This window comes from Oreochromis aureus, linkage group 3 (assembly GCF_013358895.1).
Source record: "Oreochromis aureus strain Israel breed Guangdong linkage group 3, ZZ_aureus, whole genome shotgun sequence".
Lineage (NCBI taxonomy): Eukaryota > Metazoa > Chordata > Actinopteri > Cichliformes > Cichlidae > Oreochromis > Oreochromis aureus.
Genome location: NC_052944.1, coordinates 32,132,471 through 32,148,833, shown reverse-complemented (window position 1 = coordinate 32,148,833; position 16,363 = coordinate 32,132,471). Strand labels below are relative to the sequence as shown.

General features: G+C 37.6%; 2 protein-coding genes across 2 annotated transcripts; both read left to right on the top strand.

Annotated features, from left to right (window-relative positions):
- The first annotated feature begins 4,739 nt into the window (after positions 1-4,739).
- Positions 4,740-7,816, top strand: LOC116334548 (complement C1q-like protein 3). The gene is made up of 2 exons (XM_039600155.1): positions 4,740-4,926; positions 6,244-7,816. Exons 1-2 carry the CDS (start codon positions 4,740-4,742, stop codon positions 6,522-6,524), a joined length of 468 nt encoding a protein of 155 aa, XP_039456089.1. The 3' UTR covers positions 6,525-7,816.
- Positions 7,817-13,352: 5,536 nt separating this feature from the next.
- On the top strand, positions 13,353-14,768 carry LOC116334546 (complement C1q-like protein 4). Its single transcript, XM_031757976.2, has 5 exons — positions 13,353-13,390; positions 13,673-13,800; positions 13,903-13,938; positions 14,124-14,255; positions 14,494-14,768. Exons 1-5 carry the CDS (start codon positions 13,353-13,355, stop codon positions 14,766-14,768), a joined length of 609 nt encoding a protein of 202 aa, XP_031613836.1.
- Positions 14,769-16,363: the final 1,595 nt, after the last annotated feature.

Sequence of the window (16,363 nt, the reverse complement as noted above, 5' to 3'; positions counted from 1 at the left end):
AATTTTTTTTGCTCTACAAAATAGTTGTTTTCTTTTAGAATCACTCATCTTAGCAGTAGGATATACATGAAAAGAGAAACAAATTAAGTTTGAGTGAAAATGTACATTTTTTGCACTCTCTGGTCAACTGACTCAGTGAATCAAATGACTCAAAAAACCCGATTCACTTTGGTGAGTGACTCATTAAAACTCGATTCAGTAAAAAGAATCAAATTTACCATCACTAGCCAGAATGGCAAGCTTACGGCAGCTATGCACCCGACTCAGTTCCCAAAGCACGCTGCTGCCCCCTACTGTCCAAAGTGTGATACACTCTCGTGGCAACAGAGAACTTACATGACGTTGTGGATTTAAATTACACCAATAAACCAGCAACATAAAACATGCATAATAATCTCCATATATCACGCCACTTAACTCAAAATTGTGACCACATATTTGTGTGGATTACAATGCCATAATACACCTATGATAATGTGCCTGGTATTAGTGCAAATCCACAGAAATGAATATCAAAAAAAGAAATTCAGTTCAATTTTTTTCAATTCAATTTTATTTATATGGCACAAAATCCCAACAACAGTGTCCTCAAGGCGCTTTATATTTTAAGGTAGACCCTACAATAATGCATACAGAGAAAAACCCAACAATCATATGACCCCCTATGAGCAAGCACTTTGGTGACAGTAGGAAGGAAAAACTCCCTTTTAACAGGAAGAAACCTCGGGCAGAACCAGGCTCAGGGAGGGACGGCCATCTGCTGCGACCGGTTGGGGGTGAGAGAAGGAAAACAGGATGAAAGACATGCTGTGGAAGAGAGACAGAGATTAATAACAAGTATGATTCAATGCAGAGATATTGCGTGATAACAGATAGAGGTGGGCAGATCCAAATACTGATAGCATCGATACCAAAACTGTTATTGGAATTGGAATAATACTAGTGTACTTTGTTTCTAGTGTAATAAGTAAGTAAGTAAGTAAGTGAAGTTTATTTATTAAGCGCTTTTCATAGACAGGCCGTCACAAAGTGCTGTACACAAAGATTAAAATAAACAGAAAGTTAAGTCACAGAATAGACAATTTACACAATATAAAAAATTAAAAGTAAATAAAAATTTAAAATTTAAAACGTGTTGATCAACAGAAGGCTTGTTTAAAAAGATACGTTTTTAACTGCTTCTTAAAGGATTCCACAGAGTAAGCCAGATTTGTTTGCATCCCCTAACTCACGGTTGTCCTAGTGTTGTGGATCAGTGAATCAGTGTCTCGCTCACTCGTGGCATACAGCTTGATTTCATCCATGTAGCAGAGGTATAGAGGGTCATACATAGCACACTTGAGTGAAACTCCAATTTCTGTCAGTGTAGTTTAACTACACATGTAATCATTAAGATAGCTTCATATAATACAAAGAAGAACAGTTTCAACCATATGTCTCAGTTTTTCTTTGTGATAAGTAATGCTGTTGTAGTAGATTAGAGAAATCTTTCTGCATCTTTCTGCTCTTTGGGTTTACATTGTAGGAAATAAATGTGTAAAATTACTGAAAGCTAAAATGTGAATGGTCATGAGGGTGGGGGGTATTTATTAGTAAGACATGCTCTAAAACTTGTATAAATAGAATTAAAAGTCCAAAATGTATGTTCTCCTAGACATTTTCCAAAGCCATCCTATGGGCCGGATTGGAGTCGAATTCTGGTCCCCTTATGTTTAACATCCCTGCTTTAAGTTCACTATGTAGCCCACTGAATGGTGCTCAGTATATCTCAAACATGCTCTATGAAAAATATCTGAACCTTTTTGTGTTGTCTTTCAGGTCTATTCTATTTAATAGCCTAGAGCAGCGGTCCCCTACCTTTTTTCTGCCACGGACGGTATTTCACACCCAAGCCTCAACTCTTGCGAACCGGTACCAAACGACTCACGGACCGGTACCGCTCCATGGCCCGGCAGGTGGGGACCGCTGGCCTAGAGCACATTTAAAAACCAGAAGTTGACCCAAAGTGCTTTAGAGACAGGCAGATTTACTTTCCAGGCCTCTAAAAACACTCAGTTTCGAAATTCATGACAAGCTGAAAGGTGTGTTTTGTTGTATAAACTAAGTGTTACAGAAAGTAAAAGTCAGAGTGACTTATTGGTCATTAAAATGTATACACACACTTCTCTCCTCTACATAAGCTGCCTTTATACTTAACCTTTAAAGTATTGGTACTGGTATCAGTAACACTGGCCCTGTATTTACTTGGTATCAGATTGATACCAAAATTTGCAGTATCATACAGCACCATTAACAGATGGTTTTCAAAAAAAATTTATGGTTTTTTATCGTTAACTCGGTTTCCCTGGGTCTTTTCCCGTGTTGTAGTTGTGTGTCTTATTTTAAAAACGCTGCTAATAAAGTTACACAATTACACTGTGAATTTGCGTCTATTATTATATTTACAAAATACCACAGTTTTTGTCTTGGTCGTATCATTTTATTTTGTTGAATTTATCTGCGACAACTTAAAGGCCGGTCCGTGAAAATATTCTCTGACATTAAACCAATCCTTGGCGCAAAAAAAGGTTGGGGACTGCTGGTCTAAAGTCATAAAATATGAACAGTATCTAAGGGTTAAGGAGTAATTTAGCATGTCCTACATAATATGTGCTCCTTTAAGTAAAATAGAACAATCTCTAGTTTGTTACTATTTCGTATGCTTGGAAAACAAAAACCGCATTTGTAGACATTTAGAATTTAGTCTTGCCAATTTCCTGAAAATCTGAAATCATAAAAAATGCAGTCATTTAAAAAGCAGCGAGGAATGGCATAAAAAAATTTCTATACCTATGTGTACATCATAAGAGAAGTGAAGCTGGCATTTAAAAAAGTAATTCTAGAAGTTGCAAAAAGTCATTTCTTTTTCTTTGCAATAATCACCTTTTTTAAACAAAATAACTAGGAACTGCACCTAATAACTGATTATTAATAACCCTAACCCAGAGTGAAACCAGGATCAAAGAAAGCGAGGCCCGGCTGAAATCCACCGTAAACAGACTGAAAGAGAGCGAACAGTTGCTGAACTACACTATAAAGAGGCTGAAAGACAACGAAGCCATGCTGAGTGACAATGTAGCCAAACTGGAAGAAAGTGAAATCAGACTGAAAGCCAGCGAAGACAAACTGAGTGACGTTGAAGCCAAGCTGGAGGAAAATGAAACCTGGCTAAAGAACACTGAGGCACTGTTGGAGAAAACTGAGACCTTGTTGGAAAACAGCAAAACCAAGATGGAAGAGAATGAAGATTTTATGAAATACGCCGTGACCAAGGTGAAAGAGAGTGAAGCCTTCGTGGAACAAACCATAACCAGGCTGAAACAGAGCGAAGTCTTGCTAATGTCACTTTAACCAGGCTGAAAAACAGTGAATCCAAGCTGAAGAGCAGAGAGGTCTGGCTGAGTAAGACTGAAAGTAAGCTGGTACAAAGTGACAAGAAGCTGCAGAGCAGTGAAGACAAACTGACACGCACTGAAACCAGGTTGAAGATCAGTGAATCTAAGCTGGAAGAAAACAAAACCAGGCTGAAGAAAACCGAATCCAGGCTCACTGACAGTGAAAAGAGGCTGAAGAAAACCGAAACCAGGCTGCAGGCAACTGAAACCGTGCTGAGTGACACTGAGACCAAGCTGAAAGAGAGTGAAACCAGACTGAAGGACACTGAAGACAAGCTAACAGAAGCTGAATCCAGACTGACGTTAAGTGAAAGCAAGTTACAGAATACAGAAGAAAGACTGAAACCATCCTCAGTAGCACCGAAAAGAGGCTACAAGAAAGTCAGACAAAGCTGAAGACAATTGAAACCTTCTTAAGCGAGACAGAAGTCAAGCATAAAAGCACTGAAATCAGGCTGAAGCAGACAGAAACTTTATTGAGTGCCAGTGAATCCAAGCTGACGAAGACTGAAGCCTGGCTGAAGACCAGTGAAACCAGGGTGCAAAAAGCTGAAATCAAGCTGAAGGACACTGAAGCAAGGCTGAAGTACACCGACAGCTGGCTGAATGCCAGTGAAACTCGGCTGAAACTGAATGAATCCCAGCTGAAGAACTTCGAGGTAAGACTGAAGAGCACAGAAACCAGGCTGAGGGAGACTGAAAACAAGCTGGTAATCACTAAAACCAGGCTGATAACTGCTGAAACACAGCTGAAAGTCTGCTGAAGACCTTTGAAACAAACTTGAGGCAAAGTGAGACCAGGCTGCAAAGAAGTGAAACTGTGATAAGAGAAGTGGAAACCGGCGTGAAGGAGAGTGGAACTTGGTGAAATATCACCATCAACAGGAAAGGCGTTAAGACCCACAGCTCAGTGCAGTACGGAGGTGAGGATAAACTAAAGAGAGATTCAAATGGTGAATTTAACTAAGCGCTTTATTTGTTGTAATATTGAAGTCAGTTATTAGTTGAAAGAGGTCTTTAGCAAGTAAATTTTTTGATCTTATTTGTATGTGTACAGAAACACTATACAGAAACGTCCAAAGACATGCAGCTTGTGGGGATAGGTTAATTGGATAATCCAAATTGCCAATAGGTGTGAATGTGCGAGTGAATGTGAGTGTGAATGGTTGTCTGTCCCTGTGTGTTGGCCCTGCGACAGACTGGCAACCTCTCCAGGGTGTACCCCGCCTCTCCCCCTATGACAGCTGGGATAGGCTCCAGCGCCCCCCACGACCCTGAAAAGGATAAGCGGAAGCAAATGGATGGATGGATGGACAAATTTGTAATGGCAGTGGATTGTTTTGTGCTTTTGTTCTTCCAGAAAGCTCCAAGGTAATATTCAGTGCAGCACTCAGAGCAGGAGGCCAAGCAGTTGGAGTCTACGACACTGACACAACCTTGATCTACAGAAAAGTGTTCACAAACATTGGTAAAGCCTACAATCCGTCCACAGGTAAGATTCACAATCTCCTCTGTATAAAGTCTCCATGTTACTCATGTGAAGGTAAACAAACTGTGAGCAGGTAACCTTTAACCTCAAAGTTCCCCAAAAATGTACTTTTAAAAGACTTGTTAGTCTTTTTTCATTTTTGTTAATTATAAGCTTGGTGATGAAGGTGTGCTATGCTGTACTAGGCTGCATTAGATTAAAATTGTTTCTTTTGGTCTTCATCTTTTTATGTGTTAAAGGGTTTGGACAAAATATCATTAAAATGTGACCTCACTGATAACTGTAAAGTAGAATTTAAGGCAGAAATGTAGTATTAGATTTCACCCAGTTTGCACCCAGTGAGAGTTATTATAGTTTTGTGTTTTCTAATGAGTTTTTATTTCAATTTCTTTTTGACTTTTTGTTTTTTTAAGAGTTAATTTTATTGCTTCTATCTGTTTTTATTGTTTGAAAATATTTAATTCAGTTTAGTTTTAATTCATTTCAGTGTTAGATTTAGTCCTTTCATATTATAATTATACTATTGTATAGAGGACAAATGTCTAAGGCTAGATTTAGGAAAATAAGTATAGATAATACAATAAAACTTCTAAAAAGCAGTCTCAATAAACACGTCCATCAACTTCTCATCAGGCAAGCTGCCATAAAAGTGTTAATAAACTAGTAAATACTAAAGCTAAAAATATTTCCAAATAATATTTTTATATTTTAAATGCAATTTTATTTTTATGTTTTCAAAATTCACAAAATTGTGTCAGTTTAATTTTTTCTCAAAAGTCCAGTTTATATTCTTAATTTAGTTAAATAAAATGTTTTTTTCACATGTAGTTTTAGTTTTCAGGTTATCTCCAAAAGTTGAATCTGTTCATCTGGACGTAGCTTTTTGTGGGAGAAATGTTTCGTCACTCATCCAAGTGACTTCTTGGATGTACTGTTTATAAGGTTTGGGGAAACCTGCAGTCAGCTGAGACTGAAGAAGTCACTTGGATGAGTGACGAAACGTTTCTCCCACAAAAAGCTACGTCCAGATGAACAGATTCAACTTTTGGAGATTTACTTTCCTGGATGATTGAGAATGCATCAAGAAGTTTTCAGGTTAGTTTTAGTTGCAGATTGTGAGTAAATTATAAGACAAAGACTGGAGTGGATGTTTGTTTTTATTTCAGACAGTATTAATTGCAGTAAAATGTTAAATTAAGTAATGGATTAAATTAAAAAAAATGTTTAAAAAGCTTTCAGTTCTTCTCTGGTTGCAGGTAAATGCAGTGATGCTAGTACTCAGGTGTATTTTTTGTTAACATTATACTTTTATCTCCCCAGGTGTCTTTAAAGCACCGGTTTCAGGTATTTATTACTTCACCTTCTTCTATCATGCTGGAGGAGAAGAAGACTCAAAGCTGACTCTCTACAAGAATGACGAGGCCATCGTCGGGGCATATGATCACGATTCGGATAATGACGCAACTGATAATGGAGGAAATGCAGCGTTCCTGCAGCTGCAGTATGGAGACCATGTGTATGTGACCCTGGGTGCACACTCACATGTTTGGGGATGTGACCTGCTGACAACTTTCAGTGGTTCCTTGGTCACTGAGCTGTAAGAAGCAATCTGTCACGGCGAGTGAGATGGGCCGTGTGGAGATGATAAAGGAGGATCCAGTCGCAGGCACTCGTGAAGGTGAGAAGGTGGTTTATTGAATACAAAGCAAATAGAGAAACGGCAAACGGGACAGGAGAGTATCTAAACTGAGAACAACTAACCTACTGAACACAAACCAGGGCATGAACATGAAAGGGGATGGACGGAGGTAAATGACGGTTGACAGCAGGTAGAACACAGGAGAAGCATGGTGGGTACACAGATGAAGCAGGGTAGATTCACAGACGGACCAGCAACTACAAACACAGAAGACACGACTTAAATACACTCAGAGAAACACGGGGAGATTACACACAGGTGGGGAACACAGCTGGGAATAATCAACAAGACAGGGGTAAAACTGAACACACTCACATGAGACGCAGACCTTCACAATAAAACAGGAACAAGAAACCAGAAATAAGAAATCACACTAAGACGCTGACTTGACACAGAGAGAGACAGAAAATGACGCATGGAACTAGACCTATACTAAGCAGACACAACCGAAGAACAAATCCTTAAATATGAACAAACAGAAACATGGAACTCTAATAATAAACATCATCATAATCACCACCACCACCACCAGTATACAGGAATAATCCATCATTCAAAATCAAAACATAACAACTCCAAAATGCTGGGTCGAACCGACCCAGAACCGTGACACAATCAATGTATGTGTAACATGTATGTGACACTAAAAAGGTAAAGCTAATTTAAAGTTAAGTGTATTAGATGGAATCAGCTTCTCTTGAGCTCAGATGTGCCTCAGCAACTCCTTCACGTTTGCATTTTATCTGAGTGTTTTGATTTTTTCTGATTTGATTTAAGTTCACCACTTTGTGTTTTCTGTGCTATATCACTCTAATGTTTTTCTTTGGATATGTAAACACATCGAAACAAGCTATACAACTGAAGATGACTTACCTCGCTTAATCATTTGATACTTTGAAGACTGATGTAAAGAAAATGTGAAATCACTAAATAAAAGTAAGCAATGCATCTGCAACCAGTATGTGTGAAGTCTTTCATTTGGGTGTAGATTTAATGTCTTGCAATGATTCTGATATTTTTCCATAAAATGTGTAACTATTTAACATCATTTGAACATAACATGCTTAACTTGAGTGCTTTACCTGAGTATAGATTCTACATATTTTTACTCTATTAAGTATTTCCATTTTATGCATTATTCATATGATCAAGACAAATGCACTATATTAAACTTTATATTATACTCCAGTACACTTGTTATGCAGCTCTTACTTTTAATATTACAATTATAACACCTCTCCACTGACATTTGTGATTTTTAGTTTTAGATAAACAAAAGGTTTGTAGGGCATTTTATAAGTTGAGAAAACAGTCCTAAAGTCCTAAAACTTATTGTCATTCCTGTTGTTAGAAAGGACATTAATCTTAAAAACACTTGATTCACTTTTCTTTCAATATTTTTTTTCTATTAAAAATCATTTGAATGACAAAATTCCCCAAAACAGGCGCCCCTTTGTTTGACAAGAAAATCTTTGAAAATCTTATGTGTATCCCACTGTAACTTTACTGTATAAAGAGCTACATCTCCAAAATTGTTGGAGTAATAGGTCATTTTAAGAAGTGTATGTGAACTACAAATCAAGAACGTGGGATACTGTTTGTCCGTGATTTGGACAGCCCAGTGTGTGCTCCTGACGCAGGGGAAACAAATTCTGCCGGGGAAACCTACCTTGGCACCACCGCTGTGCAGATGAAGCGAAAGGCAAGATGTCATCATATTTTCTAGTCTTTGGCTTGGAAGTAGGTTTGCTTGGAAACATATTTGGCAATGCTTCATCTTCTGCTTTGCGTTTGTGTGGGACCCCTGTCAAAAACCTGTCCTGGCATGTTTACACACCTTTCCTTGTGTTACAGCCCTCACTTCAGTTCAGAGGGGTAAAGACATCAGGTGAGGAGAAAGAGGTTCATATTTTGTTAAGATTCTGGTGACGTCATTTTTTCATTTCTGGTTGAAGGGGACTCCTTCTCCGATGATAAAACATGCATATGATGATTTTTATCTTGAGTCTGAAAGTGCAGGCATGAATTGTAAAAGCAAGTGCAAAGAAAACAGCATGAACATATACAAAATAATAATAAATGTAAAATGCTGCCCAGCAAGTGAGCTCCCATGGCTTCTTGTTGTAATTTGAGTATATTCTTTGGGGGCGGGTTGTGTTGCTTTGAATAATGGCTACTGCATTATAGGCAGTGTTGGGAAGGTTACTTTTAAAATGTATTCCACTACAGAATACTGAATACATGCCCCAAAATGTATTCTGTAACGTATTCCGTTACGTTACTCAATGAGAGTAACGTATTCTGAATACTTTGGAATACTTAATATATTATCATGCTGTTTACAACTACATGAATGTCCTATTGCTGTGATTTATTACTGTTACTGAAGGTCCGCGGCTCCGAAACGTAGTAAAGGGACCTCTGGCTAATACGTCGGGTTCGTGTCGGGCTGGTAGCCGAAAACTAGCTTTACTTTGTTGTCTGGGTCAACTTTGCTTGCGGGAGACAGAGAGGCGTTGAAAGGCTTCTCCAACGGAACTTATTTTTCCGGAGGAAAACACGAACACAGTGTACAGTTGAGTCTTAATAGCTTACTTACAGCTGGGCTCGTCAGGCACTCTTCTTGGCTGCTGTGGTTATTATTATATTTACATGCTTCCAGCTCCCGTTTTTGCTCCGTGACAGCTCGGACTTTTCCTTTCTCTCCCTCCCTCGCTCACAGACACATAACGGGTATGGTCCATTCTCCCTGCAGCACGGACTACACTGCCCATCAGGCTACATGCTTTAGAGCTATGCCTGTAGCATTCTGCCTTTAGCTTAGCACAACAACAACAACAAAAAAAGCGCTCTCACCCAGGAAACACGCACAGAGAGAGCGCGTCACCCTGTAACCATGGCAACCGTAACGCTGCCGCCTGGAACAACAGAACGTAGCTGTCAAACAAACCCAAACAATCCTGACCCGCGACAATATGAAACAGGGAAGTACCGCCGTGTATTCCATTTATTTCAACAAAGTAACTGTATTCTGAATACCACCTTTTTAAACGGTAACTGTAACGGAATACAGTTACTCATATTTTGTATTCTGAATACGTAACGGCGGTACATGTATTCCGTTACTCCCCAACACTGATTATAGGAGCAGTAAATTCACCACACTACTAATTTTTTGAATTATTTCTTTAATGTGCAGCAGCATTCATGGTATAATGCAAATTATAAATTGGAATATAATTTTAAAACAGTTTGCTTTTACCCTCATGGTCCCACATCATGCTAAAGTTAAACAACCACAAAAGGGCAAAGTGTTCTTAGTCTCTGAAAATAAAATTGTATTATTTTTAACATGACACTGATGAACCTGCTTCAGCCACAACTCTTCTAAAAAATGAGTCATTTTCCTCTGAGCTAAAATATACCTCAGTAAGTCACTTAACTTCACACTAATCCTACTTCTAACTTTACTGCCCTTTTGCCCTTGTTGCTTTTGCAGAAACCTGGACCTTCTTTCTGTCCAGCGTGCTGAAACAGATTAACATCCCCTACAGAATAACTTCCTGGGCTATTAGAAATATTGTTCTGAAATGAAAAAAAATCCTAGCCCAGGTCACCCACCACAGTCTAGTTTATTCAGCTAGTCCTCTAACCATCACAAGCCACTTCATTTTTTTTGCCTTTTAAGTCAGTAGCACCTTTTGGGTTGCTTAGCATTAATGGGTAAAGGTTCCTAAACCTACAATTTCAAAAAAGGTTACTGGTTGGTCTATGTTATGCCATCTCCTCTTCCTCCAGTAGAGGGAGCCATTCGTCCACTAGCAGTTAAAACTCCAGATTTGACTGCTGTACCAAACTGTGACTTGGCTGAGGTATGTAGCACTTTGTCTTCCTCGCCATTAACCATGTGACTGCATTATAGATCTGTTACCAGCTGCTTCTCTGTCCACTACCTGCCTGCCTTCTGTATCTCTCTAAATGTCTTTACTGTATGAACTATCAAAGACTTAACATTACTGTGAAGAAAAAGTACCCAGAGCCAAATCTCTGCAACACCTGGTACTAATAAGAAACACATGAGTGGAAGGCAGCCGTCAATACTCACATGATGACATTTAGACTTTTCTTTAACAGTTTGGAGGAACATGTTCAACATGTGAGACAGGTCCTGCAAAGACTTTCAGAATAGCTGAACCACTCACCAGATGCACATCCTTCATCTGGGATACTTTCACTGAGCAAGCTTCACTTCTGCCCCCATGTTCAGCTAATCAGACCCAACACATCAGTTAACTGTTGAGGTGAATGGTTCTGATTCTAGAGTAGATGTAGTGTTATCACAGCAAATTGATATCAAATTGCAAGCATGACCTTTGTTCTCATGATGACTGATCCCAGACAGCGTAATTATGATGTGGGTAACTATGAACTTTTTGGCTATTAATTTGGCTTTTTTGAGTTGAGGCACATTTAATCTGTCAAGCATCTCAACTCCTATTGGGTTCCTTTTTTTTTTTTGCTGGCCTGGTGGAAGGAACATCAAAATTAATGCATTCCCACCACTACAGATTCTTGAGAGCAGCACCATAATCCCTAATAGCAGCATATACATGTTGTGGGATCCTTCTCTTGGGAGGGTGAGTCAGTGCTGCATGTGCATCAGATGATGTCTACTATAGCAAAAGACATTCTGAACTTAATGTACATTCTGGACCTAATGATCTTGCAGTGTATGAACATTTCTAAGGATGTAGCAACTGATGTCACACTACTCTGCTCATTCTTCTTTTCTTTGAAAACCCTATCTATGCACACTAATGCGAACAATGTTTTGTCTATCAATCAACTTGTAGATTATTTTAAATTCTTTTTGTAAAACATCTTACATTACAGAAACTGTCTTTTGGTGTCCTTACACCCGTAAAGGTCAACAAGGTCTCTGGCAATACAGCTCCACTGAGACATACCATGCTTGCTTGCTCGCATGTATAACTGTTCCTTTACAAACTGATAACAACTGAAGGCCACATTGGCTTACTTCAGCCATACTTTTAGTGACTGTTTATTTATGTTAGAGTTCGGCACCATGACAGTAAACAATGAAAATAATACTGGAGGACAGTGACAATTACCCTCCAAATTTAATTGGTTAGATTGAGGAAACATAAATACAAATGATAAAGGCTATCTAGAACCTCAAAACGTGACAGTCCTGAGTTAATGAGTTGGGAGTGAGGTCAGGCTAAAATTCACAATCATAAAATTGCACAGTGACAAGTTTATGCTTTATCTGAGAAAAAAACAAGGTAGGATTAGATGGAGGAACTGGTGTAGAACTTTGACCTTTGCACAAATACAACAACAAAACAGTGATGATAAATACTTGCAATGTTTACTAGCTGTTTATTTGTGAGTTAATTAGTACCGATATTCTCAACACACCTGAAAATATCAGTTTTAATCACTTCATTTAAGTATATCATCCAAATTTAATTGGCCACACTTAGGAAAAGATCACAGTTTGTGTTTATATACCACAGCTCCCAAACTTACATCTGCACATTGAACACTGAAGCCCTTAAAATGGGACATCAAAGAGTCCTGAGGTAATGAGTTGGGAGTGAGGCTTGGCTCAATAATCTGATAATAAAATAATAAAGTTGCACAATAACAGAAAGAAAATAAGGTTGTATTCAATGCAGCAACTGGTGTTGATGGAGAACTTTGACCGTTCAGCAGAAATACAACTACACATAAATGGTGGCAATGTTTACACTCTCTCATAGGTATTAAAAATATCTGTTTAGACTTTATCTCTTGGAATGATCTCTCATTTAGAGCAATATGTTTGTCACGAGGACCTCTGACTACTGCACATGTAGCTGAAAGAAGCGATGCTGCACTCTAGACAGGTATATATGAGGGGGCAGACAGAAATGTAAAGGAGGTAACTGGTGGCAACGAAGGCATTAAGTCTGTTTTATAAGAAAAACAATAAAAAAGGTGAACTTGATAATGATGGACTGAAGCTTCTTTCTGACTACAGCAACTTCTTCATACATGATTCTTATCACTTTTTGAAGAAGTCTGTTCTTTGTCTCCACAGAGACAAACAGATGTCACAACAAGGACAACGGATGACTGAACCTAAGGGCTAATGGGGGGAAGTGGATACAGCTGGGAAAACACACAGGTGGCACCCACAAACAATCAAGTTAAAACGACAAGAGGAATAAAACTAAATACAAAGGGGAAAAAAATAAATGAGCATCAAAACAAGACAGGATACAAAAAAGAACAGCTGCGTAAAGACGGCAACTGAACAAGATACAAGAGAATAATGGAGAAGCTTGAAATAAACAAAGACTCAACGCACAACTCTAAACAGAAACTAGAATACAAAACTACTAAAGATGTACTAACAGCAGAAGCATTACAATAATACCAAACTAACATAACAAAACTCAAATCATAATCAAAACTAAGAATGCTTAATACTGAATAATTCAGTTCACAAAACTTTCTAACTTCACATTTCAAAACCAGGATTGTGACCTTCTGTCATTTGCAGAAGAGATGGCTGCAAGATTATATATGGCTTAAAGCCAAGGCATGTGGAAGCAGAGTGATACTCTGATCTGCCATTTATTTAAACTATGTTCAAGGTTTTGAAATGTCTGGAAATCAAGCCTCTGTGTGATATACTGTAACTGAAAAAAATGTCTGAACCATGGAAGGTGTTATTGTCAGAGTGGTTTTGGTGACCTGGTGAGATGTATTTTTAAACCTTGAGCATACACAGTGACAGCTACACTAAAAGTGTTTTGCCAGTAAGTGTACTAGTTCCTTATTGATCTGAGCTCAACTTGTACAGTTAAACAGATACACAAAAGATTTAAAAACAAGTTTATTGATATGTTAATGATTAACAGATTAAACAGCATAAAAGGAGCATCAACCATGTTAATCACAGGTTTGAAGATAGTGTGATGCTGATTCAGCTTAGACGATGAGCGCTTTATGGTTTATTTTTCTGTTCTGTGGCTTGAGTCTGTCGCAGAGTGATTGTGAAAATGCTACTGGAACACAGTTGTGCCATCCTGACATTTATAATTTCGTGAAAGAATTTGGAGTCATGACAGAAAAAGTGAGATCTATGGAAGCCAGACTTAAGGACAGTGAGATCAGGCTTAAGGAAACTACAACCAGGCTGGAGGACAGTGAAACTAGGCTGAAGGAGAGTGAGACCAGGCTGAACGACACTGTAACCAGGCTGAAAGACAGTGAAAAACAGATTTTGGTGCTGCAATACAAAGGTAAAATTGTGGACAAATAATCAATTTCAATGAAAGACTACTCATCCAAGATAAATGTCAAAAGACAGAATGCTGTCTCTTGTCAAAGAAGTCATAACTTATGTCTGCAAGAGGTAAAACATACACTCATATTTTGGTTTGGGGTACTGAAACCAGAACTAATGATCTTGTTCATAATTGTCCAGAAAGAACAAAGGTAATATTCAGTGCAGCAGGAGGAAGAGGAGATATACCAATTGGACCCTTCAACACAGAAACTACATTAGCCTTCAAAAGAGTGATTACAAATATTGGAGATGCGTATAATGAATTCACAGGTACGACTCACAACATTGTTTGTGTTAACTAAATAAATTAGAAAAAAATGAGAGTATTATTTTACATATACATATACTTTTCAATTTAACTGAAAAGGTAAATGACAAGTACTGTTGTATGCTGACTTAATTACTTGTAATAAATAATGATATAGTACTGAAGTATACTGTTGATTTGCAATGTTAACTTTCTACTTTTAATTTACAAACTGTGATCAGAATTCTGCTTTTTCCTCAGGAGTCTTTATAGCACCTGTTGCAGGAATTTACTACTTTTCCATTTTTTATCATTCTGGAAGAAACGGAATGCTGAAACTGTACAAGAACAATCATGTGATTGCCATGACCCATCATTACCAGCCGGAACAACATGGATCTAAAAATGGAGGAAATGCAGTATTCCTGCAGATGCAGACAGGAGATCAAGTGTATGTGTGCCTGGGTGCAAACTCACAAGTTTGGGGATCAAACTATCATACGACTTTCAGTGGATATTTAGTTACTCCAATATGAGAAACTGAATAAAGCTAATTATTACTGGCTTATAAGCTCAGGGAAAGCAAATGGAACCATGGTTCTCTCCCCTCCTTCAGTGAGGAGAGAGCTCATTGTATCTGCCTTTTAGTTTCTTTCTTTTACCTTTAGTTTAACTTTTCTTCTGTTTTAATCTTCTGTCTGTTATTTTATATTTTATAACTAGATAGACAGAAAGTAAATAAATAAATAAATAAACATGAGGTTAAGTTAAAGAACAGCAAAAAGTAAGACTGAGACTGTGCAACAGAGTAGTGTAAATTGCATTAATAAAAAAAGTATGCAGACTGTAAATCTACAAAAAGCTGCAAGTAAACAGAAGTATGTGTGTGAAATCTTACGCCTGACCTACATTTTCTTATATTAAGTAAAGCATAAGTGTCATACAGGGTAATCATTTTCTAATATCATAGCAGGAGGTGTATTATTTCCTCATTGCTCTTCAACTGAGCTCAACTGATACAAGATGATAACAGATACAGAACTATGTTAAAGACAACATAAAAGTAACCAGATAAATCATTACTAGCAATTTTAGGGAGCAAGTGACTTTGAATATATTTTTTTAAAATTTGGTTGAGGATGGTCATAGTGCTACTGAAACACAGTCATGCTTTCCTGATATCACATCTGATTGTTTATACAGGGTTATCAAGCATATAAGGATGGTTCAACACAACTCTGTAATATTAGAGTCAAGATGTCAAGTGTCATTTTGTAACAATAGTAACACATTTCTCTCTTGTCTTAATCCTTTTTATCACGTATATAATGCATTTTAAAATGTTCCTAAATGTTAACCTAACCCAAAAAAACCTGTCTAAACTAAATCTACTTTGCAAATACACTTTGTTATTTCCAAACTGTTCTTTCCCTGTAATTACTTACTGTTTATTACGCATACTTTGACACAAACAGATAATAAAGTTTTAAGAAATGCTATTGATTAACAGCTGATTATAAAACAACAAAAGAGAAGCTGAAATATGAATAACTATAAACACATTTCCAGCCAGGAAAGTCAATAAAGAAACACATGAGGTAATAAACTGGAACCATATACTGAATGATATTGCTGACAGACTATTTGATGTTTCAGTCATTACTTTCAATGAAACGTGATGAACAGCATTTTATTTTCTAAGTATCTTTACAGCATGTACTAAAATTCTTTATTATTTTGTCTTCTTCTGTCATGCTGCCAGTGTTTGCTTAGAGTACAGTAGATTAACAATTAGAAATATTAATACACTGAGTATGAAACAGTATGCATGTATGCAAAATATGTGAAACTGAAGCTTTTCAGAAATTAGATTTTTGTATGTCTCTGAAAAACCCAATAACAATTTATCGGTCAACATTTATACTCCCCTGATGGACATGTGTTTTGTAATTTTGGCTGAAAATATAACAAAAATAGAATAATATCATCTTTCAGCAACCATTCAAATTTCCCCTCTAATCCAAATGGTTAAGCACTAAGGCAGTGTGAAGAGCACGTGGTAAAATCAGACAGAGCTGGTTGTTTCTGCTCGTCTTCAGACAGGAGTACCATGTTAGTAGTACTGTGATAA